The sequence below is a fragment of the Equus quagga genome, chromosome 4, assembly GCF_021613505.1.
Source record: "Equus quagga isolate Etosha38 chromosome 4, UCLA_HA_Equagga_1.0, whole genome shotgun sequence".
Taxonomy (NCBI): Eukaryota; Metazoa; Chordata; class Mammalia; order Perissodactyla; family Equidae; genus Equus; species Equus quagga.
The window spans coordinates 109,712,529-109,740,011 of record NC_060270.1 but is presented as its reverse complement, the minus strand read 5'-3'; the positions used below and the strand labels follow the sequence as shown (position 1 = coordinate 109,740,011).

At 34.9% G+C, this 27,483-nt stretch overlaps 1 protein-coding gene across 8 annotated transcripts in view; it reads right to left on the bottom strand.

Moving 5' to 3' along the window:
* The window catches only part of UBR3 (ubiquitin protein ligase E3 component n-recognin 3), a 229,243-nt gene that overhangs the window by 188,756 nt on the left and 13,004 nt on the right, over window positions 1–27,483 (bottom strand). For all 8 annotated transcript variants that reach the window (XM_046658019.1, XM_046658018.1, XM_046658012.1 and 5 more), the window contains exon 2: window positions 1,630–1,769. In XM_046658019.1, coding sequence (XP_046513975.1) covers window positions 1,630–1,769 — 140 coding nt within the window. The remainder of the gene's footprint in view (window positions 1–1,629; window positions 1,770–27,483) is intronic.

Below are 27,483 nucleotides of genomic sequence, written 5' to 3'. Positions count from 1 at the left end.
GGCAACTGTCAAACCACTCAAGGCAAACTGAGCTTCCATTACCTCCGATTAGATGGTTTCAAGTTCTTTCTTTAATTTTAAACAGTGATCGCTAGACAAATGCAGCAATTTTTTTTTTTTTTTTTGCACAGACAGAAGAAATTAATGCTGAGCACAAGTGGTAATATAGAGAGGAAAAATTCATGAACTTAAAGTTCATGAAGTTTATCTTAAGACAAAAAGTGTTTCCATTCATTCCTTTATGTTTTCAGATAATGGTAACAGATAATTATCAAAGATATGTACCTATGTCGTCTACCTTTTATAACTGTTACTAAATGTCACCAAAGGAAAAAATGGATAAAATACTCTTTTGTGCAAATTACTCTTTGATTAAACTAATGGTCAGTTTCAAGATTCTCATAATAAATGATTTCTACCTATCACTTTTCTAACACAGGACACTTGTAATACAAAATGTAAATTCCCAAAAAGTCTGTTAACTACTATATGAGAAATAATACCAAAGGCACATTCAATAACCCAGCTGGTCTCTGCTTCCTTCGTATTTTGTGATGAGTATTTTGGGACTAAATCAAAATAATATTTCTTTTTGTATTTTAAGACATATACTCTGAAAAGAGTAGAAGTACTTAATAAAGGATTGTATATTTTGCTTGAAATGTAGAAATAAGGAAGTATAGCGCCATTGCTCACAATGAAGATAATATGAAAGTTTTAAAAATGAAGAAGATGCTGTATAATATTTCCTCACACTTTAAGGATGAGAGATATAAGATAAAAACATGTGTCATAGTTTCAAATTGGATTTAGGATTATTTATAGTATTAAATAATTTAAAACCTCCAAAAGTAATACTAAATGCAGTCCCTTATATGATGAAAATGGAAGTATTCTTAGAAAAGTAAAAGACATCATAAAAAGTTAATAAATTTGTTTCATACCACTAATTGATATTTATAATTCACAATGTCAGACTGAGAACTTTAATAGATATCTAAATCCAAATATTAAACAAAATTATATTAATCAACATTGTGACTAAATCTTAAAAGGTAAGAATAATATCTGTAATTTGCATGTTTCTTTTCTCTTTTCAATACCAACAAAATGCTTACACCCATACATTCTACCAGTAACATGAGAGTAAGCAATCTGACCTTCTAATAAATTATTGTATATGGAAGGGAATAAAAATATACAGAGACCTCTACCCAAAAAAAAGGAGAGAGAGATGGGTGAAATAGTAGTTTATCTTCTAAAAATCTAAGTTAAATGTAAATATTTCCAGGACTTCTTAATTCTGCTCTATCATAATATAATTGCAAATAAAATCACTTTCACTCTATCAAATGATTATTTCCTCATCTGCAAAAGGCCAAGTAAGTTTGATCAAAAACATCTGAGTCGAGGGGAAGAGCGTGCCAAACTGTGCCTACTGCAAGGTATCTATGAGATTATATAAGTGATACTTAGTGTGTTTTTATTTACTCTCTGTATTTTATAGTCATCTCATAAAAAATGTTAAGCAAAAAAATGGTATCTGAAAAAATACACCTCATTATTAATGCTAAACTTTGTTAACTGGGAACTTAAAAAGATTACTAACAAAGAGTGGATTAAACATACCTGGTTCATTATAGCCTTCTCTTAAGTACTGAATAAGACAAAAAATAAATCTTGGAAGAACAAATTCAGACATCATCAGTAAGTCTTTGGGGACACAGGGAATATTTGAACTTGATTTAATTTGATGTCTTTTGCAAAACCTGTAACATGAAAAAGAAAAAAAATTAACAGTGATGTCTAATCTGCCAAGAATATATTACTTTTATTTACAATATCCATAAACAGAATGCAGGCCAATATCAAAGCCAGTGTATTACTCTTTTATGATTTTTAAGGCACCATGTTAAAAGAATATAGCTTTAATCAGTCTTTAAATCAAAAATGGTGCTGAGGGAGATTTCTTCCTAACCAAAGACAATTCTAGTTAGGTTCCAACTAGAACACAAAAAGAAAATTTCATTACAGGATTTATATTTTTTACCTACAATTTATTGCTTTCAAGTACTACTTTATTACTTCCACCCTCTGTAAATCATTAAGTACAAATTGATCATTTCCCCAGAATTTGCATTTTCCATTCCTTAACTCAACTATTTCTAACTTATTGCATTAATGGATAAGTGATATAAATAATTGAAGTTTATTTGAAAAGTGTATACACTTAAGTATATACATTCCTTCTAATTTTGTCTATACTTATTTTAAAGTATGATTGGTATCAATCATACTGAGCAAAAATGAAGTCAACTATTCTATATTCACAATCCAAACAATGACAAATAAGATATTTTGTGACCAAACACAAAATAACCATATTAAACATACAAAATGCCTAGAAATAAACTTATTGGGAAGGGTGCAGAAACTATTTTAGCTGAAAAACATAAAAACTCTGAATAGAGGGGCCGGCCCCATAGCCGAGTGGTTAGGTTCGCGTGCTCTGCTTCAGTGGTCCAGGGTTTTGCCAGTTCGGATCCTGGGCGTGGGCACGGCACCGCTCATCAAGCCACGCTGAGGTGGCGTCCCACATGCCACAACTAGAAGAACCCACAACTAAAAATACACAACTATGTACCTGGGGGCTTTGGAGAGAAAAACGTAAAATGAAATCTTAAAAAAAAAAAAATCTGAATAAAGAAAAACTACATTCCCAAATGTAAAAACCAATTTTATTTTATTTTGTAAAGTTAGTACTGCCAAACTTAATGCCATTAAATTTAAATCCCAATGGGATTCATCATAAACCAATTCTCAAGTTCAAATGGAAGAGCATACGTGTAAAAAAAAAAAAAATCAGTAAAACTTGAAAAAAATGATTAATTTTAGTGAACTAGGTGCTAAAACATAGTACAAAGCTATTATAATTAAAAATTTATGGTAATGTGATAATATCAATGGATCACAATGGAGTCTAGAAACAGACTACATAAATTTGTGAATTTAATATAATAATGTGGTATTTCAATTCAATGTGGTGGGGGAAAGACTTTCAATAAATTGCTTTAGGACAATTGATTATTTAAATGAAGGAAGTAAATCTGATTCTTTTCTTACACCACATACAAAATATATTCCATACAGATCAAAAATCAAAAGTGAAAACAGCTACCAGGAAAAAAATTAACTCTTCCTCTATATTATCTTAGGGTACAGAAAACCTAACTATGTAGGACTTGAAACCAAAAGCCATAAAAAGTAAGATAAAAATTGGCTACATAAATCAAAAGCTTCTACGCAGAAGACAATTACAATCTGGAAAAAAACATTTACAATAGGTAAAACAGATAAAAGATTAATATCTATCATCTATAAACTCTCAAAAATGGATAAGAAAAAGAAAACAATTCAATAGAAAAATCAGCCAAGGTCATGAACAATTCACAAAAGTGCTGGTGAATAGCCAATAAACGTATGAAAGATGCTCAAGTTCTCTAATAATCAAAGCAATGAATTTTCTTAAAATAAAAAATGAGTAACTAGAAAATGCCCATTTATGATACCTACTGAAATAAGTGACCCATGCCATGAGCCATTAGAGGAAGGCTTGAAGGGAAATTTTCCACTTAGAGATCAGACTGTTACATCCTTATCAATCTTACTATCACCAGAAGTGAAAAAAAATTTGACACTGTGCATGTGAAGCACACAGCACCATTTATGAAGTGTTCTTATCAAACAAATTGCACTTGAATGACACCAAGTCTCTAGAGCTTACTTCCATTTACAAGAAGTATAGGAGGATAAAGGAACAAATTAAGGGACACCACACAAAAAAAAACAAATAGACAAAGCATGAATATGAACATTATATGGGATAACTGAACTCAGTTTCTGCAACCTTTCAGTAGCAGGGAAAAAAGGAGGTAGAAGGACCACTCTGGGTTAAAAGAGGCTTGAGAGACCCAATGACGACATGCAAGGTGTGCACTGATTCTAATAAACCAACTATAAAAACGTATTTTTTTGACAATCAGGGAAGTCTGATTATGAACTGGTAGTAGTGGTTCATTAGATAATTTAATTAGGTGTGATAATGGCATTCTGGTTATGTAAGAAAATATTCATAGATATTTGATGATATTAAGGAATTATTTTGTGTGAGTGTGACAATAGTAGCATTGTGGGTATCACTGAAAAGAGAAGTCTTGCCTTTTATATCTTTACAAATATTTACAGATAAAATGCTATAATGTACGGCACTTGCTTCAAAATCATCTGGTGGGATAAAAGGCAGTATACCAAGACCAGCTATGAGTTGTTAGTTGTTGAAACTGGGAGATAGATACATGAGATTTCATTATGTTTTCCTCATTAAACAGAATGTGGGCCAACATCAAAGCCAGTAAACTACTCCTTTCAGATTTTTAAGGTACCAAGTGAAAAGAATGTACTTTTAACTAGTCTTTAAATAAAAAAAGTCACTGAGTGAGTTTTTTCCTAATAAAAGATCACAGTAGTTGGGTTCATTATGCTCATTGCTTTTCTATATGTTTTAAATTCTCTGTACTTGAAAAGCTAAAAATTTTTTAAAAGAAAAAAATATTCATATTTTTTAAAGATGAATACTAAAGTATATCAGGGTGAGGTGACACGATGTTTGGGATTTGCTTCAAAATACTTCAGCAAATGAGAAAAAAGAGCAAAGGAAGCAAATATGGTAAAAATCTTGATAAATGTTGAGTCTAGTGATGGGTACATGGAGGTTCAACGTTCTTTGCCTTTACTTTTGTGTATGTTTGAAAATTTTGATAGTACAAAAATTTTTTTCATCTTGCAGATTAGGGAAGATTCACTTTACTAATTCATTGTTGGAAAGCACGTTCAGAAATTTTTGTGACCATACACACAGAAGTGTAAATAGGTCTAGTTTTTGGTAACATTTTGACAATATCCATTAAAATTATAAATGTTAATAATCACAGTTCAGCATTTCCATTTCTAGAAATGTATTATATAGAAATACTCTTAAGTTTGCAAGAATATTATCTACAAAGATGTTCACTGTACCACAGCTGGCACTACAAAAAAAGTTAGAAACGACTCGTGTTCAGTAACAGAATAAAAGTTAACCAAATTGTGGTAGTTCCATAAAATATTTTGCATTTGTTAAAAAGAATGAGATGGATCAACAAGTTCTGAAGTAGAATCATATTTAAGACAGATTAAGAGAGAAAAGATTCCATAGTAGTATACATATTATAATCTCTTTTATAAATAAAATTTTGGAGAAAGAAAAATATTCAAAGAAATGTATATCAAATCTGGTGGAAATTAGCTGGGAGTGAGATACAGCATACTTTATTTTTCTACATTAATTCTACCTGTAATGTTTGAATTTTACATAATAAACATGTATAACTTTGTAATCAAAAGGAAAAAATTTAAACTAAAAACAAACAAATAACAGAAAGCTATGCCATTCATTTTGTTTTACTTCCACTATTTAAAGCATTAATTCTTGACCTTTTTTGCTCCATGGACTCCCTTGAGGATCTAATGGAAGTTACAACTCTTTCTTAAGAAAAATATATACATACACACAAAATAAATATACAGAGTGTTGTTCACACCCTGCTGAAGTCTATCCACCCTTAAGGCAGAGTTTCAATTTTAGGTCAGTAGATTACGGCATAGAGCTTTGGATTTCCTCAGTCCTCAAGGCAGACAGATGGGCAGAGTCTGAGCAGCCTCCCCAGTTGCCTCTGTGGCCCATCCAAATGTCATTTTCCACATCTGCTGTATTATGAAAAAGGTTAGGAAATATTACACCTTAAGGTCCAAACCTTGATTTAAAGGGAAATACAAATTTAAGGACTTCTTTCAGGTGGGGTACACAAAATCTAAGTAAAATCAAACCAACTTTTAAAATGCTACCACTTTAAAAGCCTTTGGAGATAACAGAGTCTGGCCTGTGTGACAGGTTAGAGAACCAGTGATCTAAGATGATTTAATTAAAGTACCTACAAGCATAAATGTGAAGGAGAGAAAACAGATGAAAGGAAAGTCAAAAGAGAAGAATGGGAAAACATACTGAGGCACAAAGACTAAAGGATGCAATGAAAGGAGTGACAGCTGAAAAGCAAGAAGAGATAAAGGATTAGATAAAGGAGGGCACAGTAAATTCTCTTACTTTCTGTCAAGGAAAGAAACCAATTCAAAAGAGCAACTGGGCAAAGAGTGAAGAACAATTTGAACAGAGTTTCAAGTGGCTTCAAGGAGTGAAATTTCACCCTGGAATTAAACCCAAGGAAGAGCAAGAATGGTCTAAGCAACCGAGGGACTGGGGCTACAGGAGTGTATCAGATGGCTATAGACTGAAAAACGTCGTAGCCAAAAGATGAAAGAACAAGCTCTGTGAACCAATTTAAATAATGTAGGACTGTCCAATACAGATGTAACATACCATAAGAACTAACACACCTTATACAGAAGTGTTTAATAAAGGCTTGATGAAATAAAGACTTAATTAATCTAATAGTAGAACACCAAAAATTATTTCAAGGGCATCCAATTAAAGAATAACCAGGAACCCACTTAATAATCCCAGCTTTTCAAATATTTTTTTGGAGAACTACTATATGCCTGGCACTTAGGCCCTAGGAATACAGGGGCCTTGCTCTCATGGAGCTAACTTTCCAAGGGGGTGGCGGTGGGGGGCACGGGGGGCGGGCAGATAAAGGAGAGAGAGAGAAACAAATAAATATGAATAATAAGCTCTATTAAAATAACTTGACAACATGATTTATAGAAAGTGTCCATTAGGCTCCTTTAAATCGGTTTGTCAGGCAAGGCCTTTCTAAAGAGGTGATATTTAGGCTACAGGCCCAATGACATGAAGGAGCTAGGCTAGGCATGCAAAGCTCTGTAGGTAGACCACACTGTCAAGAGGCCTGACAAATGGAACTGCACATAAACAGGTACTAAAGATCTTTCACCAAGTGAACTAGACAACTAGTATGGTTCCAAAGGAAAAATGAAGCAGGAAGTAATGAATTCGCATTAGCAGTTCACAGGTCACAGACACTTTCTTCAAGGAACCCAATGGTTTTGAATAATTAAGGAGTTTAAATACTCCTTAGTAGAGCAGGATGTTATGACAATAATAGAACGGTCAAATAGAACTATAGAAACAGCTGATAAAACGACCACTCCAAATTTTATTCACCTCAATTTTTTAAAATTTTGAATACAACTGACAGAAAACCACCCAAAAGATAAGTGTGCAGCTCAACGAAGTATCATAAAGTACACACACCCATGCAACCACCAACCAGATTAAGAAACAAAACACTACCAGTATCCAGGAAACCCTCCTTGTGACTCTAGTGATACTGAACTTAAAAGACTAAAAGCAGAATTCCTGAACTCTGAAGGAGAAGGGAAGGGCGGGGAAGAAACAGGAGGGGAGGAGAGGAGGAAAGAAAAACAGACGGAATCTGGTGGTCCCACTTGCAAACTACTGGGACTTGCTGGGGGCTAGGAGGACAAGGAGAGGCCGACTCAAATAACTCAACGACATATTTCCAAAGTTAGAAAAGCATGTGAGAGAAGCTTCCCTACAAATTACCCCTTGGTATGTACATCCTATTTCCAGCTTATCACAAATTACACACTTAACCATCCTGCCTACAATTTTATCCCTGGAGATCCCTGGAGAGTCATGGACCCCAGATTAAAAGCCTCTGAAATAATCTATTTCCTTCATTTTACAGATAGGGAAATCTCAGAAACACTAAATGACATACCTAACTAATAAAATTGTTAAAAAACTCCTGGAGATCACAAAAGGAGATCATAAAGATATATGGTATCTACCTAAACTAACCTACGTATTTAATATGACCTTATTAAAAATATCAATAAGGAATAAAGAAGCTGATTCCAAAGTGTACACAGAAGAAGAATAGCTATGAAAATTCTGAAAAGAAAGAATAATGAAAGTGGAGTTGCTTTATCAGGTATAAAACCTTCTCAAAATAAAATTAATTTTGAAGTTGAAATAATCAAAACAGTGTTGTATCCAGCCTTTAGGGAGCTTACATTCTAGAAGGCAGAGATAGACAATAATGATAAATACAATTAAATAAACTATAGAGCAAAGAAAGGGGAAGTCAGTTCCAAATTCACCAATATGTGTTCTGGTGCCATTTCTCTAGATATACATTTCTACATCTCTAATATAAATGGCTGCATTAAGGTGTAGATTCATCTCAAGTTTAAAATTGTTACATTACATGAATAGTTAAGAAATAAAAGGAAAACTTCAAATTCCATCTACACAGGTTTAAGATTATTTGATGGTATCTAAAGTACTAGCAGAGCAAAAGTTAAATACTTATGAAAACTAAAAGTTCTAAATTCAATTACAGAGTGCCTATAAAATCAAAAGGTTTGAAAGTAAAAACAGAGATACACATGTATTAAATTATTAAAATAAACAAATTATAAATTGAATGTTTAAAGGCATAAAGAAAATAATGTGGTAATAGTACATGAAAAGACAGATCAATTGACAAATTAATTATTGTGAGTCCAGAAAGAGAATCAAATAAGTGTGGAATTTAACTTATGACAAAGGCAGAATTCAAACCTATGAGGAAAATGTGGCTCATTCAGAGAAAAGGTATTGAGATAATTGAGTAACCAGCCAAGTGATAGAAGAAAATAAGCAAGCTGTGAATCTAGAATTCTTATCACAGAGAAAACACCCATCAAAACTGAGGATAAATAAAAACTTTTCAAACAAAATCTGGTAGAATTCATTGCCATCATACCTGCACTGTAAGAAATATTACAGTAAATTTTTCAAGCAGCCCTATGACAAGTACACATGGCAAGAAACTGACCCTCCCATCAACAGTCATGTAAGTGACCATTTTGAAACTGGATCATCCAATCCCAGCAAGCCTTCAGAAGACTGTAACCCCAGCCAAGATCTTGACGACAACTTTATAGGAGATGCGATGCCAGGACCCCCTCCTACACATTTCCAAATCCCTGATCCATGGAAACTATGAGATTATAAATGTTTGTTGCTTTAAGCTGCTACATTTGGGAGCGATTTGTTACACAGCAATAAATAACTAAAAAACACTACCAACCAACTAGACTTACTTTATAATAACAGAACATTACACCCTACAACAGCTGGATACTCATTCCATTGTTCACAAAATATATCTCAAAAAATTTTTTAAATTGACATTATACAAAGTATGTTCTCAGACCAAAAGGAATTAAATTGGAAATCAATAATCAGATATAAAAAATTTCCCCAAATTTGGAAATTAAATAAAACATGTATAAACAATGCACAGACCAAAGAAGACATAAAACTACATTGAGACTTTTTTGTACCTACCATATTTTCCAAGACCAAAAGGCCTGGCCAGGTAGTAAAGCCATTGCTCACTGTCTCATAGTCTTACTGTACTGATGGAGATAGTGTAAACTAACATAACATATATGAGGACAATTTGGCAAAAATCTATCAAAAATATAAATGCACATCCATTTGACCCAATAATTCAAGGAGAGATTAGAATCATGATTGCCTAATTTCTAATCTAGAACTCTTTTTCCACTATACCTATGAAGGCAATTTCTCAAACCAAAGAAAGAAGCTGCATATTGTGTCCAGGTGAAAGAGAGAAGGTAGAAGATGTAGCCTAGCCAAATTAATAAAATATTGTAATTTCTATAGTTTTCAATGGTACAAGAAACAATCAAAAGGAATACTAAAGTCAGGGCTAATTCAAATAATCCCACCCAGTGGGAAGCACAGCCTGGCACCCAGCCAGGGAGGACAGCCTAGAGACCCACCTGACTGGGCATGATTAAGGACCTAGTCTGTGGCCCCACTCAATCACAAAGTCCAACGAGCTGCACCACGCAGCCAGGGAGCACAGCCTCTGACCCCACCCAACCAGAGGTGACTGCAGAGCCCAGTCAGTGGCCCTGCCTGACCCTGCAGCCCAGCCACCAGCCCCACCTGAATGTAAAGCCCAGCCAGCAGACTTACTCAACCATGGAACTCAACCAGCAGGTCCATATTGACCTCAGAGCACAAGCAGTCTTTGCCCAACTAGATACCCTGACAGCAAGTGCTGTCTGTCAGAGGATGCTACCAGCTGGCCCATCCAGAATCGCAGGCTGGGCTGTCTAAAGAAGGTCTTTCTCTGTCAAAATGAACCTGCAAAGACTGGAAGAGGAGACCACTTTCTCAAATACACATATACTAACCCAAGGATAGAAGGATCACGAAGAATCAGGTAAATATGACATCATCAAAGGAAACTAACAAAGCTCCAGTATCTGACACTGAAGAAACAGAGATCTATGAACTGACTGACAAAGAATTCAGAATAATCATCTTAAAGAAGCTCTGTGAACTATGAGAAAACATAGATATCATCTCACTCAATAAGCAAAAATACAAAAAAATACATGAACAAAATCAGTTCAATAAAGAAAGAAACCATTAAAAAAAAAAAAAACAGAAATCCTAGAGCTGAAGAATATAATGACTGCACCAAAAAATTCAATAGAAAACTTCAACATCAGACTTCACTATGCAGAAAAAAGAATCAGTGAACTCGAAGCCAAGTCATTTGAAATTATCTAGTCAGAAGAGGAAAAAGAAAAAAGAATGAGAAATAGTGAAGAAAGCCTACAGGATTTATGGGACACCATTCAAAGAAACATATATGCATTATGGGAATTACAAAAGGAGAAGCAAGAGAAGGGGACAGAAAGTCTATTTAAAGAAATAATGGCTGGGGGCTGGCCCAGTGACATAGTGGTTAAGTTTGTGTGCTCCACTTCAGTGGCCCAGGGAAATTTCCCCAAATTTGGGGAAAGTAATTGGCATCCAGATACATGAATCCTAAAGTCCCTAAATAGGATGAACTCAAAAAGGGATACACTGAGACACATTAAGATTAAATTAACAAAGACAGAGAGAAATTTGAAAGCAGCAAGAGAAAATCAAATCATTACACAGGGGACCCTCCATAAGCCTTTAAGCAGATTTCTCAGCAGAAATCATGCAAGCAGGGGAGAGTGGAATGACATATTCAAAACATTGAAAGAAAAATCTGTCAACCAAGAATACTATACCTGGCAAAGCTGCCCTTCAGAAATGAAGGAGAGATAAAGATTTTCCCAAACAAAAAAAGCTGAGGAAGTTCATGACCCCTAGACATGACTTTCTTTTTTTTTCGAGGAAGATCAGCCCTGAGCTAACATCTGCCAATCCTCCTCTTTTTTGCTGAGGAAGACTGGCCCGGAGCTAACATCCGTGCCCATCTTCCTCTACTTTATATGTGGGACGCCTACCACAGCAAGGCGTGCCAAGCGGTGCCATGTCCGCACCTGGGATCTGAACCAGCAGACCCCAGGCCACCAAAGCGGAACATGTTCACTTAACTGCTGTGCCACCAGGCCAGCCCCTAGACGTGACTTATAATTAATGCTACAAGGAATTCTTCAAGCTGAAACGAAAGGACACTAATTAACAACATAAAAACAGGAATTTATAAAACTCACCAGTAAAGGTAAACATATAGTCAAAGTCAGATTCTCTAATATTGTAAAGATGGTATGTAAATCACTTTCAATTCTCATATAAAAGTTAAAAAACAAACACATTAATAGTAACTATAACTACAATAATTTGTTAACATATACAGAATATAAAAAAGATGAAAAATAACCTAAAAAGTGAGGGGGGAGTAAAACTACAGAGTTTTAGTCTGTTAACACCTTAAAAAAGGTTGTTACAACTACAAAATATTTTAAGTCACAATAGTCAAGACTTGGATACAACCTAAGTGCCCATTAATGGATGAATGGACAAAGATGTGGCATATATACACAATGGAATACTACTCAGCCAGAAAAAGGAAATAAAGAACAGAGCAGAAATATATAGAGAATGGGAAAACAATAGAAAACAGCAAGAAAACTGAGTTGGTTTTTTCAAAAGATAAACAAAATTAACAAATTTTTAGCTAAACTAACCAAAAGAAAAAGAATGAGGATTCAAATTAATGGAATTATAAATGAAAGAGTAGAAATAAGAATTGATACCACAGAAATACAAAGAATCAGAAGAGACTACCAGGAAAAATTATATGCCAACAAATTGGACAACCTAGAAGAAATGGATAAATTCCTTGAAAGACACAATCTACGAAGACTGAATCAATGAAGAAACAGAAAATCTGAACAGACTAAAAGCAAGCAAGGAAATCGAATAAGTAATCAAAAACATCCCAACCAAGAAAAGCCAAGGACTAGGGAGCTTCACTGGTAAATTCTACCAAACATTTCAAGAAGAATTAACACCAACCCTTCTCCAGCTCTTCCAAAATACTGAAGAGGAGGGAATGCTCCCAAACCCATTTTACAAGGCCAGCATTACCCTGATACCAAAGTGAGGTAAGGATACTAGAAGAAAAGAAAACTACAAACCAATAGGCCTGATGCATACTGATGCAAAAATTCTCAACAAAATACTGGCAAACCAAATTAAAGAGCACATTAAAAGATCATACACCACGATCAAGTGGGATTTACCTCTGGGATGCAAGGATGGTTCAACACATGCAAATCAACCAATGTGACACACCACATTAACATAATGAAGCATTAAAATCATATGATAATCTCCACAGATGCATAAAAAGTATTTGACAAAATTCAACATTGATTCGTGATAAAAACTTTCAACAAACTGGGTATAGAGAGAGCGTACCTCAACATAATAAACACTATATGACAAGCCCACTGCTAACATCATACTCAACAGTAAAAAGCTGAAAGCTTTTCCTCCAAGATCAGGAACAAGAGAAGGGTGTCCACTCTCACTACTTCTATCCAACACAGCACTGGAAGTTCTAGCCGGAGCAAACAGGCAAGAAAAAGGAAAAAAAAAAAAAAAAAAAAGGGCATCCTGATCAAAAAGAAAGAAGTAAAATTATCTCTGCTCACAGATGACATGATCTTATATACAGAAAACCCTAAAGACTCCCCCAAAAAACTGTTAGAACTAATATTACTAGTTGCAGAATATAAAATCAACATACAATCAGTTGCATTTTTATATATTAACGATAAAGTACCTGAAAAAGAAATTAAGAAAGCAATCTCATTTACAATAGCATCAAAAACAACAAAATATGCAGGAATAAATTTAACCAAGGAGGTGAAAGGTCTGTGCACTAAAAACTATAAGACACTGACAAAAGAAACTGAAGACACAAATAAATGAAAAGATATCCCATGTTCACAGATAAGAAGAAATAATATTGTTAAAATGTCCATACTACCCAAAGCAATCTACAGATTCAATGCAATCCATAACAAAATTCCAATGGCATTTTTCACAGAAATAGAAAAAACAATCCTAAAACTCATGTGGAACCACAAAAGACCCTGAATAGCCAAAGCAATCTTAGAGAAAGAAGAGCAAAGCTGGAGGCATCACACTTCTGATTTCCAACTACGACAAGCCACAGTAATCAAAACAGAATGATACTGGCATGAAAACACACAGATCAATGGAACAAAATAGAGAGCCCAGAAATAAATTCAAACATATATGGTCAATTAATATTTGACAAGAGTATCAAGAATACACAATAAGGAAAGGATAATTTCTTCAATAAATGGTGTTGAGAAAACTGGATATTCACGTCAAAAGAAGGAAAGTGGATCTCTATCTTATACCATGCACAAAAATTAGCTCAAAATAGATTAAAGACTTACATCTAAGACCTGAAACCATAAAACTCCCAGAAGAAAACACAGGGAAAAAGTTCCTTGACCTTGGTCTTGGCAGTGGTTTCTGGATATGACACCATATCCAAAACAAAGGCAAAATAAACAAGAGGGACAACATCAAACTAAAAAGTTTCTGCGCAGCAAAGGAAACCATCAACAAAATGAAAAGGCAACCGAAGACACAGCAGAAAATATCTGCAAACCACTTACCTGATAAGGGGTTAATATCCAAAATATATAAAGAACTCACACAACTTAATAGCAAAAAAATAAGAATAATCTGGTTAAAAAATGGGCAGAAACCTGAAGAGAAATGTTTCCAAAGATGACACATAAATGGCCAACAGGCACCTGAAAAGGTGCTCAACACCACTGATCATCAGAGAAAGGTAAATCAAAACCACAATGAGGTATCACCTCATATCTGTTAGAATGGCTTTTATGAAAAAGAGAAGAGTTAAGTGTTGACAAGGATATGGAATAAAGAGAACTATTGTTCACTGTAGGTGAAAATGTAAATTGGTACAGCATTATGGAAAACAATATAGAGAGCCTTCAAAAAATTAAAAGTAGAGGGGGCTAGCCTAGTGGCACAGCGGTTAAGTCTGTACATTCTGCTTCAGTGGCCCGGGGTTCACTGGTTCAGATCCCAGGTGTGGACCTACACACTGCTTGTCAAGTCATGCTGTGGCAGGCATCCCACATATAAAGTAGAGGAAGATGGGCATGGATGTTAGCTCAGGGCCAGTCTTCCTCAGCAAAAAGAGGAGGATTGGCAGCAGATGTTAGCTCAGGGCTAATCTTCCACAAAAAAAAAAAAAATTAAAAATAGAACTAGCACATGATCCAGCAATCCCACTTCTGGGTATACATCTGAAGGAAATTAAATCACTATCTCAAAGAGATATCTCCACCCCCATATTAACTGCAGCATTAACACAATAGCCACGACATGGAAACTAAGTGTTAGCTGACAGACAAATGCATAAAGAAAATGTGGAATATATATGCAATGGAATATTATTCAGCCATAGAAAAGGAAAGAGATCCTGCCATTTGTGACATGGATGAGAGTGGAGGGCATTACGCCAAGTGAAATAAATCAGACAAAGAAAGACAAATACCATATGACCTCACTTATATGTGGAATCTAAAAAGTCAAACTCACAGAAATAGAGTAGAATGGTGGTTGTCAGAGGCTGGGGGTGGCAGGGGAGTCGGGGGGAAGAAATGGGGAGTTGTAAGTCATAGGGTACAAACTTCCAATTAAAAGATGAATACATTCTTAGAATCTAATGTACAGCATGGTGACTACAGTTAACAATATTATATTATATACTTGAAATTTGCTAAGAAAGTAGATGTTAAAAGTTCTTATCACAAGGGGAAAAAAGGTAACTATCTGAGGTGATGGATGCGTTAACTAACCTTCTTGTGGTAATCATTTCATAACATATAAATATATCAAATCATCATGTTGTACACCTTACAGTTATACAATTTTATTTGTCAATTAGACCTCAATAAAGGCTGGGGGGGAAAACCAAGCTGCATAGTCCTTCTAACTAAATGACAATGAAAAATTATCCGGGTTTAAGAATCTATTATACATAGTATTTTTAATACCAACATTATAGCTAAACCTCTCTAATGTCAATACATAATCTCTTAATATTCTCCAAAGCTTTCTTTAGTCTTTAAAAAAAAAAAAAACCTTCATCACCTTAAGATTTTACATTAGCTTGAATTCATTTTATATAAGGATTAAGATAATATAAAATATCTATCAATATTTATCACTATTTAATGATCTACTAAAGTGAGTAGTGGTACATGAATGTCCATTTTACTAAAATTCTTTAAACTGTACATATACACTTTATATACTCTTTCCTGTGTATGTAAGTTTGATAACATAAAAACACTTAGGATTTACTAATACAGAAACTCATAACCTCAGTTAAAACCCCTACTCAATATTACTCCAAATAAATCTAAGGCAAGGCCTCACTTCCCACCTTCTCAAAGAGAAGGGTTAACCCTAACTACCAGCGCTAAAGTTCAGGTTTATAAAAACTTAAACCTCTTTTCTTTTAGAGCATCTCATTACAAGATGGATAATTGAGTAGATGATGAGAAATATAATTAGCAAAACTATAACACATTAAATCAATAATTTCAGAGATGAAGAACACTTACTTTAGAGATTTTTTCATATTATTGTTAAAAAAAATTATATATTCAGAGGACGTTTTGACTAGAATTATTTAACAGGTTTCTCTTTTTATTTTTTCTTTTCATCACTCCCGTCTACACATATATACATATACACAGAAACAACACATAAATTCATGCAGATTTCAAAGAAATTAAGTCCCTTTATAGGGAAAAAAAGTTGTTTCATTTTAAGAACCAGCGCATCTTTGTAATTACCTCACAAAAATATCCTGCTCATAGTTTATAATAAACCCTAATCAGCAACAGATAAATGAGTCATTGCTAAATAAAATGGAAAGTGCTCAAAAATTGTCTGCCTCTGACCCAGCTCAAGTTCTGTATGATCTCTGTTCACCTAATCTGTTCCCCCTCCTGGGTTCCTAATTTCAGCTAATGGTGGCACCATTTTCTCAGGCATTCATTCGTAACTCCTCCCTCTCACCTTTTGAACTAGACTTCAAATGGTTAAGTGATTGCTAGTTATGCATACACCAGTATATGTTCAGAAAAAAGACAATATTAAAGCCCAAAACACATCTAGCGACAGTTTGCATTCTTTCATGGTATTTTGGTTCAGATGAGATCTCAAATTATTTAATAATTATTCACAGGTTTGCTAATAATGTTAATTAGTTGGGAAAGAAAGGGCATTTCTAAATCCAAAAAAATCCATAGTTCTATTATAGGAGCCAAAAATTTTTCTTAATGAGCCAGACAGTAAATATTTTAGGCTTTGAGAGCCATACGGTCTCTGTGGTGCTACTCAACTCTACCTTTGTAGAGTGAAAGTAGTCATAAACAGTATGTAAATAAATATGTTGTGTTCCAATAAAATTTTATTTACAAAAACAAGCAGCCAATTCCTGGGCATAGTTTGCTAACTCCACATTCTAGAAGGATCCAAAGGATGTACAGCCATAGAATAGAAAACACAAAAGTCTACCTAATCCACTAATCAAATCAATCCATTAATCCATTGACCTATTAATCAAATGAGGTCACTGCTCTTAGATTGTGAGGAAAGTACTTAAAATACGGAAATCAGAATCACTGCTTCAAAGATCTAAGGTATATCTCAACTACAAAATGAAGAGTTGGGAGTATATAATTTCCAAGGTACATTCTAGCATTAAAATTCTACATGCGCATTTACAAATAGGCAGCCTAAATCCTGAAGACATTAAACTACACTGTCATCTACATAAATAATTTCCAGGAAAAAATAACTACATAGGGCAAATTACAGGCAATACAAGCACCTGTGAAAAGGTGTCTTGGTGTAGATGGTTAACCACCCAGCAAAAGAGCGGTTCACATTTCAAACCAATATTTATTCAACAGACTCCAACTCAGAAGACTTGGATCCCAGCTATGCCAGCTGCTACTCACTGAGTAAGACTCACTCATACCCTTAACTTCCTCCTCCACAAAATGAGGAAAATACTGTCTACCTCAGAAATTGTGTGGGGGAGAGGGGTAAAAAACATAATGCAAAATAGGAAACTAGCAAGATGAGGGATGTTAATAAAACCCTACCAAGAAGGACAATAAATGTGAATAGTCTAAGCATGTCAATTAAAAGACAGATTGTCAGACTGGATTGGAAAACAGCAAAATCCAAATATATCCTCTCTATGAGAAATACACTATTTTTTTAATTGATACATAAATGACATACAGCATTATGTTAGTTTCAGGTATACAACATAATAGATATTTGTATATATTACAAAATGATCTCCACAATAATTCTAGCTAAGAAAATGCACTTTAGATATAAAGATATATTTAAGTTAAAAGTAAAAGAATGGAAAGAGACATACCATACATATTCTATCTAACTTATGAATGTCTGAACAACCTTATAAATAACAAACTAAAAGTGCCTAACTGAAAACTAAGAATCTTGACATTACACATTTTCAGGAAAAACTACCCATGAAAGCAGATGACAGCAGAGTTCTGACAGGTGTGGTCCTCCTTCTCTAAAAGGAAATAGCAATCTCCCAAAATTAGAGCTAAAAGCAACAGATTTGGGGGGAGCACATATACAGAAGAAAGTCCATTTGGGTGACTGACCAAGGCAAATAGAGCTATGAGAATATAGCATATAATACTGTCCTATAAATATGTGCATAAGTAACTGAGTTAAGCGTCTCATTGAAAAATATATTTGCTCTCAAAAAGGGAGGATGTGTAATACCACTTTCTCCTCAATCTGTTATAATCAAAGTACTACTTAACACTAAAGAAGGAAAAAAAACACTATTATGATACTATTCTTTACTCCAAAACTATATTAATTAAAAGTGAATTAACTAAAACCTGTATCAAAATAAAAGCTTTTAAAAAAAAACCTTGCACTTCAGTGCTTTTGCACTTCAGCCCAACATAGGGTAACAGGCACTGGATTTACCCCCTTATCCAAAACAACCAAAAACCAGATAAAATATATGAATCAATGGTTTTGAGGGTTTTTTTCTTTTTTCTCTCTGAGAAAGATTAGCCCTGAGCTAACATCTGCCACCTATCCTCCTCTTTCTGCTGAGGAAGACTGGCCCTGAGCTAACATCTGTGCCCACCTTCCTCTATTTTATGTGGGACATCAGCCACAGCATGACTTGACAAGCGGTACACAGGTCCGCACCCAGGATCTGAAACAGCAAACCCTGGGCTGCTGAAGCAGAACACGCGAACTTAACCACTGTGCCATGGGACTGGCCCCTCTTTTTTTTTTTTTTTTTTTCCTGAGGAAGATTCACCCTGAGCTAACATCCACTGCCAATCTTCCTCTTTTTCTATGTGAGCTGCCACCACAGCATGCCTATTGACAAGCGAGTAGTGTAGGTCACGCCAGGGAAGCAAACCCGGGAAGCTGAAGAGGAACGTGCCAAACTTAACCACTAGGCCACTGGGGCTGGCCCTGAATCAATAGTTTTCAAGATGCTGGACATCAGTCAATGAAGTTGATAATGATCTCTGATAGATGGGAAGCAAGTGATGTGAGCCCTATAAGTGTCACAGCTTAATGACTTGAGAGAGTTTCAAGGCCAAAACACAATGAAGGGGAATCAAATGGAGGCAGGCAAACTTCCTGAGTTGAGGAGACAGAACACAGAGTCCAGGAAAATCTACGCAACTAAAGCTGGTAGGACAGAGTTCCAAAGAGAAAAGAATTGCACAGAGAAATAATCCCAGAAATCTACACAGGGTGCCCCAGAGTATTCACCAGAGTGAAGAACAGCACATAAGTATGAAGAAACTACCCAAAGCCAGGCAAAAAACATCTGAAAGGATTAGTACATGCACACATAGAGGATCAAGAATGGTATCTGTTCCCATCAGCCAGACTGGAAAAACTCATAATTCATGAGACACTACTCATGTGACTCAGAAGAGTCTTTCTTTGGTAATTGGAAATAATTAGCCCTAGAGTGAATACTTCTCCAGATCCACTTAATAAATCATAAAAGCAAGACCTGAAAAAATCAAACTGTTTCCAAGAAAATTAACTGTATACCAAAACAAAGCTCAAAAGTATTCATAAACAGAAAAAATATCAAGCACACAACAAGGTAAAAGTCACAGTGTCAGGCATCCAATATGTGAATACAAAGAAGCAGGGGGAAAAAATCTGTATTGAGGAGGAGAATAATCAAAAGTGATCCAGAATTAACACAGATGTTAGAATTAGCAGAAAAGAACATTAAAAGTTATAAATAACAGTATTCCACATGTTCCAAAGTTAAGTAGAGCTATGGAAGACATAAAAAAGTTGAACTTCTAGGAATTAAACTACAACGTCTGACAGAAAAAATACAATGGATTGAATTAACTGATTAGACAATGCAGAAGAAAAAATTAGTGAGCCTGAAGATATAGAAATAGAAATAACAAAAATGGGGGCCAGCCCTGTAGCCGAGTGGTTAAGTTCGTGGGCTCTGCTTCAGCAGCCCAGGGTTTCGCCAGTTCGGATCCTGGGCGCAGACATGGCACCGCACATCAGGCCGTGTTGAGGTGGCGTCCCATGTAGTACAATCAGAGGCACTCACAACTATAATATGCAACTATGTACCAGGGGGCTTTGGGGAGAAGAAGAAAAAAAAAAGATTGGCAACAGATGCTAGTGCAGGTGCCAATCTTTAAAAAAAAATAAAACAACAAAAATAAAAGACTCTAAAAAATGAAAACAGCATCAGTGAGCTATGCCTCAAGGAGCCTAATATGAAAGTAATTAGAGTCCCCAAAAGTAAGGAAGGTAGAAAAATATTTGAAGAAACAATGTTCAAATTTTTTCCAAATTTGGTTAAAATTATACACCCATAGGTCCAAGAAGCTCAACTAACCCAAGTACGAAAAACAGGAAAAGATGACACTAATGGACATCATAATCAAACTGATCAAAAACAGGGTTAAAGAGACCATCTGAAAAGCAGCCACAGAGAAAGACAGGTTAGGTACAGAGAGGCAAAGAAAAGAATGATGACAGATTTCTCCTTGGAAATAATGCAGACAAGACGACACTGGAACAACATCTTTAAAGTACTAGAATCCTATACCAAGAAGTTATCTTTCAAAACCAAAGGCAAAAAAAGAAGCAAAATAAAGATATTTTTAGACACAGAAAAAAATGAAAGAATCTATCACTAGCAAACCCACACTACAATATGCGTTAAAGGAAGTCACTCAGGCAGAAAGAAAATTATACCAGATGGAAACATGCACCTACACAAAAGAATAAAGAACACTGGAAATGGTAACTAGAAGGGTAAGATTTTTTTTTTTAATCTTTTAAATCTCTTTTAGAATTACTGATTGTGTAAATAGAAATAACAACAATGTATTCAGGGGTTTATGAAATACGTAAAAATACAATGTATGACAACAGGATAAAAGCTGGAAGAGAATAAACAATTACAAGGTTCTTACACTATACATGAAGTAGTACAACATAACTGAAGGTAGATTGTGATAAGTTAAAGGCATACCATAAACCATAAATCAATCAGTAAAATAACAAGATAATCAAACAACAAAGGAGAGCCCTGTCCGGTGGCCAAGTGGTTAAAGTTCTGTGTGCTCTGATTCCGCGGCCTGGGTTCGCAGGTTCAGATCCCAGGTGTGGACCTACTCCACGTACTAGCCACGCTGTGGAGGTGTCCCACATACAAAAAAAATAGAGGAAGATTGGACAGATGTTAGCTCAGGACCAATCTTCCTCAAGCAAAATAATAGGAGGAATGGCAACGGATGTTAGCTCAGGGCAATCTTCTTCAGCAGAAAACAACAACAACAAAGGAGATAAAATGGAAACATGAAAAATACTCAGACCAAAAGAAGGCAGAAAAGAGGGAAAAAAGCAAACAAAGGATAGATGGGATAAACAGAAAAAAAACAGCAAGGTGACAGAATTTAATCCAACCATAACAATAACGATATCAAATGTAAGTGGTCTACATACCACTGTCAGAAATTATCAGACTGGATAAAAAAGCAAGGCCCAACAAGATCAACTGGCTACAGGAAATGGGCTTTAAATAAAAAGACATAAACAGTTTAAAAGAAAAAAGATTTTAAAAAATATATACCATGCTGATACTAACCAAAAAAAATATGTGTAACAACAAAGTAGACTTCAGAACAAGGAATATGACCAAGGATAGAGAGGACAGTATATTATGATAAAGCAGTCAATTCACTAAGAAGACATAACAATCCTAAGTGTACAGCTAACAACAGAAATTCAAAATATAAGAACCAAAAACTGTCAAGTGCAAGGAAAAAGAGACAAATCCACAATTATACTTGGAGACTTCAACACTCCTCTCTCAGTAATGAACAGAACAAAGTAGACAGAAAATCAGTAATAATGTAGAGAACCTTGACAACACTATCAACCAATTTGACCAAATTGACATTTATAGAACACTACAGCCAACAACAGAAAAATACATACTTTTTTCAAGTGCACACGGAACATTCACCAAGACAGAGCATATTTGGACTATGAAAGAAACCTTAAAAAAGAAAAAAAGAAACCTTAACAACTTTAAATGAATTGATGTCATCTAAGTACATTCTCGATCATAGCAAAATTAAACCAGAGATTACTAATACATAATCTGGAAAAGCCTCAAAACTTGTAAACAAACCATGGGCCAAAGAGGCAATCACAGAAAACAGAAAATATTTTGAATTGAATAAAAGTGAAAATATATCAAAATTTGTGGGATGCCTCTAAAACTGTGCTTAGAGGGAAACGTATAGCATTAAACACTTAACATTAGAAAAAGGTCACAAATCAATTATCTAAAATGCTGCCTTAAGAAACCAGAAAGAGATGACAAAATTAAACCCAAAGCAAGAAGAAGGAAGAAAATAACAAAAAGCATATAACAACGAAATTAAGAGCAGGAAGAGAAAAAATAACAGAAAAATCAATAAAACCAAAAGCTGGTTCCTTGAAAAGAGCAACAACAGTGATAAAGGAATGAAAATGAATATATCACTGCATACTGTACAGACAATGAAAGAACAATAAATATTCCAAACAATGTTTTGCCCATAAATTCACCAACTTAGATAAAATGGACAAATTCCTTGAAAGATTAAAACTGCCACAGCTCACACAAGAAAAAAAGCTAACCTGAATAAGCACTACATCATTAAAGAAACCGAATTTGTACTTAAAAACTTTCCAACAATAAATACTCCAAACCTAGATTGTTTCACTGCCAAACTCTACCAAACATTTAAGGAAAAAAAATTATATTCTATAAACTCTTAAAGAATACAGAAGAGGAAGGACTCCTTCCTAAATTATGAAGGTAGCTTCACCCTGATAGCAACATCAGAAGAAGATACTACAAAAGAAGAAAACTACAATCCAATATCCCTCTTAAATATAGGTATCAAAATTCTCATATCAAAATACTAGCAACTTGAATCCAGCAACACATGAAAAAGATGGCCTGGGGGCGGCTTGGTGACACAGTGGTTAAGTTCGCGTGCTCTGCTTTGGAGGTCCAGAGTTTGCTGGTTAGGATCCTGGGTGTGGACCTATGCAGTGCTTGTCCCACATATAAAGTGTGGCAGGCGTCCCCCATATAAAGTAGAGGAATATGGGCACAGATATTAGATCAGGGCCAATATTCCTCAGCAAAAAAAGAGGATTGGTGGTGGATGTTAGTCAAGGCTAATCTTCCTCAAAAAAAAAAAAAAAAGATAGCCAAATAGAGTTTATCTCAGGAATGCAAGATTGGTTCAATATTCAAAATTATTCCATGTAATTCACCATATCTACAGATTAAAATAGAAAAATTACACTATTATCTTAATAGATGCAGAAAAACATCTGACAAAATCCAACAACCCATCCCTGATTTAAACTAAAAAAAAACTCTCAGCAAACTAGGAATAGAAGAGAAATTCCTCAACCTGATAAAGGGCATCTACAAAAAACCCATAGCTAATATACTTAATGATAAAAGACTTATTTTCCCTTAACATCAAGAACAAGCAAGGAGATCCTCATTCACCACTTCCACTCAGCACTGTACTGGAGGTTCTGCCTCATGCAATCGGGCACAAAAGGAAAAGAAAGAAAGAAAAGGCAGTAAGAAAATTTGAAAGGAAGAAGTAAAACTATCTTTATTCACAATCTACATGCTCATACACATAGAAAACCTAATGGAATCTACAAAAAGCTACTAGAATGAATAAGTTTAGCAAGGTTGCAAGATCAATACACAAAACTCAATTGTACTTCTAAATACCAGCAACAAACAACCAGAAATTGAAATATTTTAAACTACCATTTATAATAGCATAGCCTATGAAATACTTGGGCATTAAAAAAATGTTCAAGACCTTCATTGAAAACTACAAAACACTACCAAGAGAAATTAAAGAAGACTTAAATAAATTAATAGATTTACCATGTTGATAGGTTGGAAGACTCAGGAATGTTAAGATGTCAATTATCCCCAAATTGATCTACAGATTCAACTCAGTCCCAGTCAAAATACCAGTAGGCTTTCTTGTAGAAATTGATAAGCTTATTCTAAAATTCAAATATAAATGCAAAGGACCTAGAATATCCACAATAACTTTGAAATAAAAGTAACAGTTGGAAGGCTAACACTATCTGATTTCAAAACATACTATAAAGCTACAGTAATCAAGACAGTTTGGCATTGGTATAAAGACAGAAAGTCCAGAAATGGACAACTAATTTTTGATGAAGGTGCCAAAGCTACTCAATGAAGAAAGGATAGTCTTTTCAACAACCCATATACAAAAAAATTAACTTCGATCCATACCTATCATATATAAAAATTAATTCAAAACAGATCATAGAGGGGCTGGCCCCGTGGTCGAGTGGTTAGGTTCGTGCGCTCCACTGCAGGCGGCCCAGTGTTTCGTTGGTTCGAATCCTGGGCGCGGACATGGCACTGCTCGTCAAACCACGCTGAGGCGGCGTCCCACAGGCCACAACTGAAGGGACCCACAACGAAAAATGTACAACTATGCACTGGGGGGCTTTGGGGAGAAAAAGGAAAAAATAAAATCTTTAAAAAAAAAAATAGATCATAGACCTAAATGTAAGACCTAACTGACAAAACTTCTGGAAAAAACTCTTGATGTGGAACACATCTTAACTCTAACACTGAAAGCAGCATCCAAAAGAGAATACATTGATATACTGGACTCCACCAAAATTAACACCCTCTGGTTTCCAAAAGATATTGTTAATAGATAAGCCACAGACCAGGAGAAAATATTTGCAAATCATACATCTGAGGAAAAACTCGTATTCACAATAGATAAGGAACTATCAAAACTTAATAATTCGAAACAAAGGAAATAAACAAACCAATAAAAAAAATAGGCAAAAGATTTGAACCAATACTTCATCAAAGAAGAAATATAGATGGCAAATAAGCACATGAAAAGATACTCAACATCATTAGTCATTAAGGAAATACACATTAATACTACAATGAGATACCACTAAACACCTATTAGAACTGCTAAAATTAAAAGGTTGAGCACAGCAAATGCAGACAAGGATGCAGAGGAACTGAAACTCTCACACGCTGCTGGTAAGAATGTAGAATGGAACACCCACATGGGAAAACATTTTGAAAGTTTCTTAAAAAGTTAAACATTATGTAATTAACGGAACTGAATTGTACAGTTAAAAATGATTAAAATGTCAAAGTTTATAACATAAACACAATAAAAATAATTTTAATTTTTAAAAGTTAAACATACATCTATCATATGATTCACTCATTACACACCTAGGTACTCATCCAACAGAAATGAAAGTATCCATACAAAAACTTGTTAATATCCACATGAAGACCTGTATATGAATGTTCACAGCAGCTGTATTTGTAAAAGCCAAAAACCGGAAACAACTCAAATGTTCGTTAACAGATGAAGGGATAAACAAATTGTGGTATATCTATACAGTGGAATACTACTTAATAATAAAAGAATGAACTACTAATACACACAACAACGTGAATGAATCTCAAAAATAATTACATTGAGTGAAAGCCACTAGATTTTTAAAAAATATTTGATAATTCCATTTATATAAAACTGTAGAAATGCAAATTAATCTATAGCAAAGGAATGTAGACCCATGGTTGCTGGGGGAAGGGGCACAGGAAAAGGAAGGAGGTTGAGATTACAAAAAAGTGCAAGGACACTTTGGGGGGATGGTTGCTATGTTTACTACCTTGATTGTGGTGATAGTTTTACAGGTGTAAACATAAGCAAAAACTTATTAAACACTGCACTTTAAATGTGTGCAACTTACTTTAAATCAATTATGCCTCAATAAAGTGGTTCCAAAAACTGCCTTCAAAATCATACACAATCGCCTTAGTCAAGCATTCCAAACCAATGCTCTAATAAGACAAGACCATCAGTATAATGGAATATTAATATGATGTTCCAATGTGTTTCATAGTCCTGGGCAATCAATCGCGTAAGTGGGAATAATACGATTCTATATTTGTATGTGGTGTCTCATTTTATTTAAAAAAAATTGGAGCAGGCAAGTCAAATACCATTCCCATTTTACATGTGAGAAAAACTAAAGCCAAGGAAAATTAAGTGATTTACCCAAGGAGAAATAGATAACAAATGTTTGAGGTGTCACCAAAACACGGCCTTATAGGAAGATATAGTCTCACAAAGTCTAAACGGAAAATTACCAAAACCAATTTCAAAAGTCCCTTGGGAAAAATGGATGTTTTCTACTGGACAGCCACATGCAAAAGAATGAACGTAGACCACTATCTTGGGCCACACACAAAAATAAACTCAAAATGGATCAAAGACTCGAAAGCGAGACCTGAAACCATAAAAATTCTAGAAGAAAATATAGGTAGTACACTCTCTGACATCAATCTTAAAAGGATCTTTTCAAATACCATGTCTTCTCGGACAAGGAAAACAAAAGAAAAAATAAACAAGTGGGACTTCTGCACTAAAGAGCTTCTGCAAGACAAAGGAAACCAGGATCAAAACAAAAAGACAACCCATCAACTGGGAGAAAATATTTGCAAATCATATATCCGACAAGGGATTAATCTCCAAAATATGCAAAGAACTCACACAACTGAACAACAAAAAAAGAAACAACCCAATCAAAAAATGGGCAGAGGATATGAACAGACATTCTTCAAAGAAGATATACAGATGGCCAATAGGCGCATGAAAAGATGTTCAACACCACTAATCATCAGGGAAATGCAAATCAAAACTACACTAAGATAGCACCTTACACCTGTTAAAAAGGCTATAATCACTAAAATAAAAAATAACAAAGTGTTGGAGAGGTTGTGGAGAAAAGAAAATCCTCATACACTGCCGGTGGGAATGCAAACTGGTGCAGCCACTGTGGAAAACAGTATGGAGATTTCTCAAAAAGTTAAAAATAGAAATACCCTATGACCCAGCCATCCCATTACTGGGTATCTATCCTAAGAACCTGAAATCAGAAATCTCAAGAGTCCATTGCACCCCTATGTTCATCGCAGCATTATTTACAATAGCCAAGACGTGGAACCAACCTACATGCCCAGAAACTGATGATTGGATAAAGAAGATGTGGTATATTATACACAATGGAATACTACTCAGCCATAAAAAAAGACAAAATTGGCCCATTCACAGCAACGTGGATGGACCTCGAGGGTATTATGTTAAGCGAAATAAGCCAGTCAGAGAAAGACGAACTCTATATGACTCCACTCATAGGTGGAAGTTAGTATATTGATAAGGAGATCTGATCGGTGGTTACCAGGGAAAAGGGGGGGTGGGGGGAGGGCACAAAGGGGGAAGTGGTGTACCCACAACATGACTAACAAAAATGTACAACTGAAATCTCAC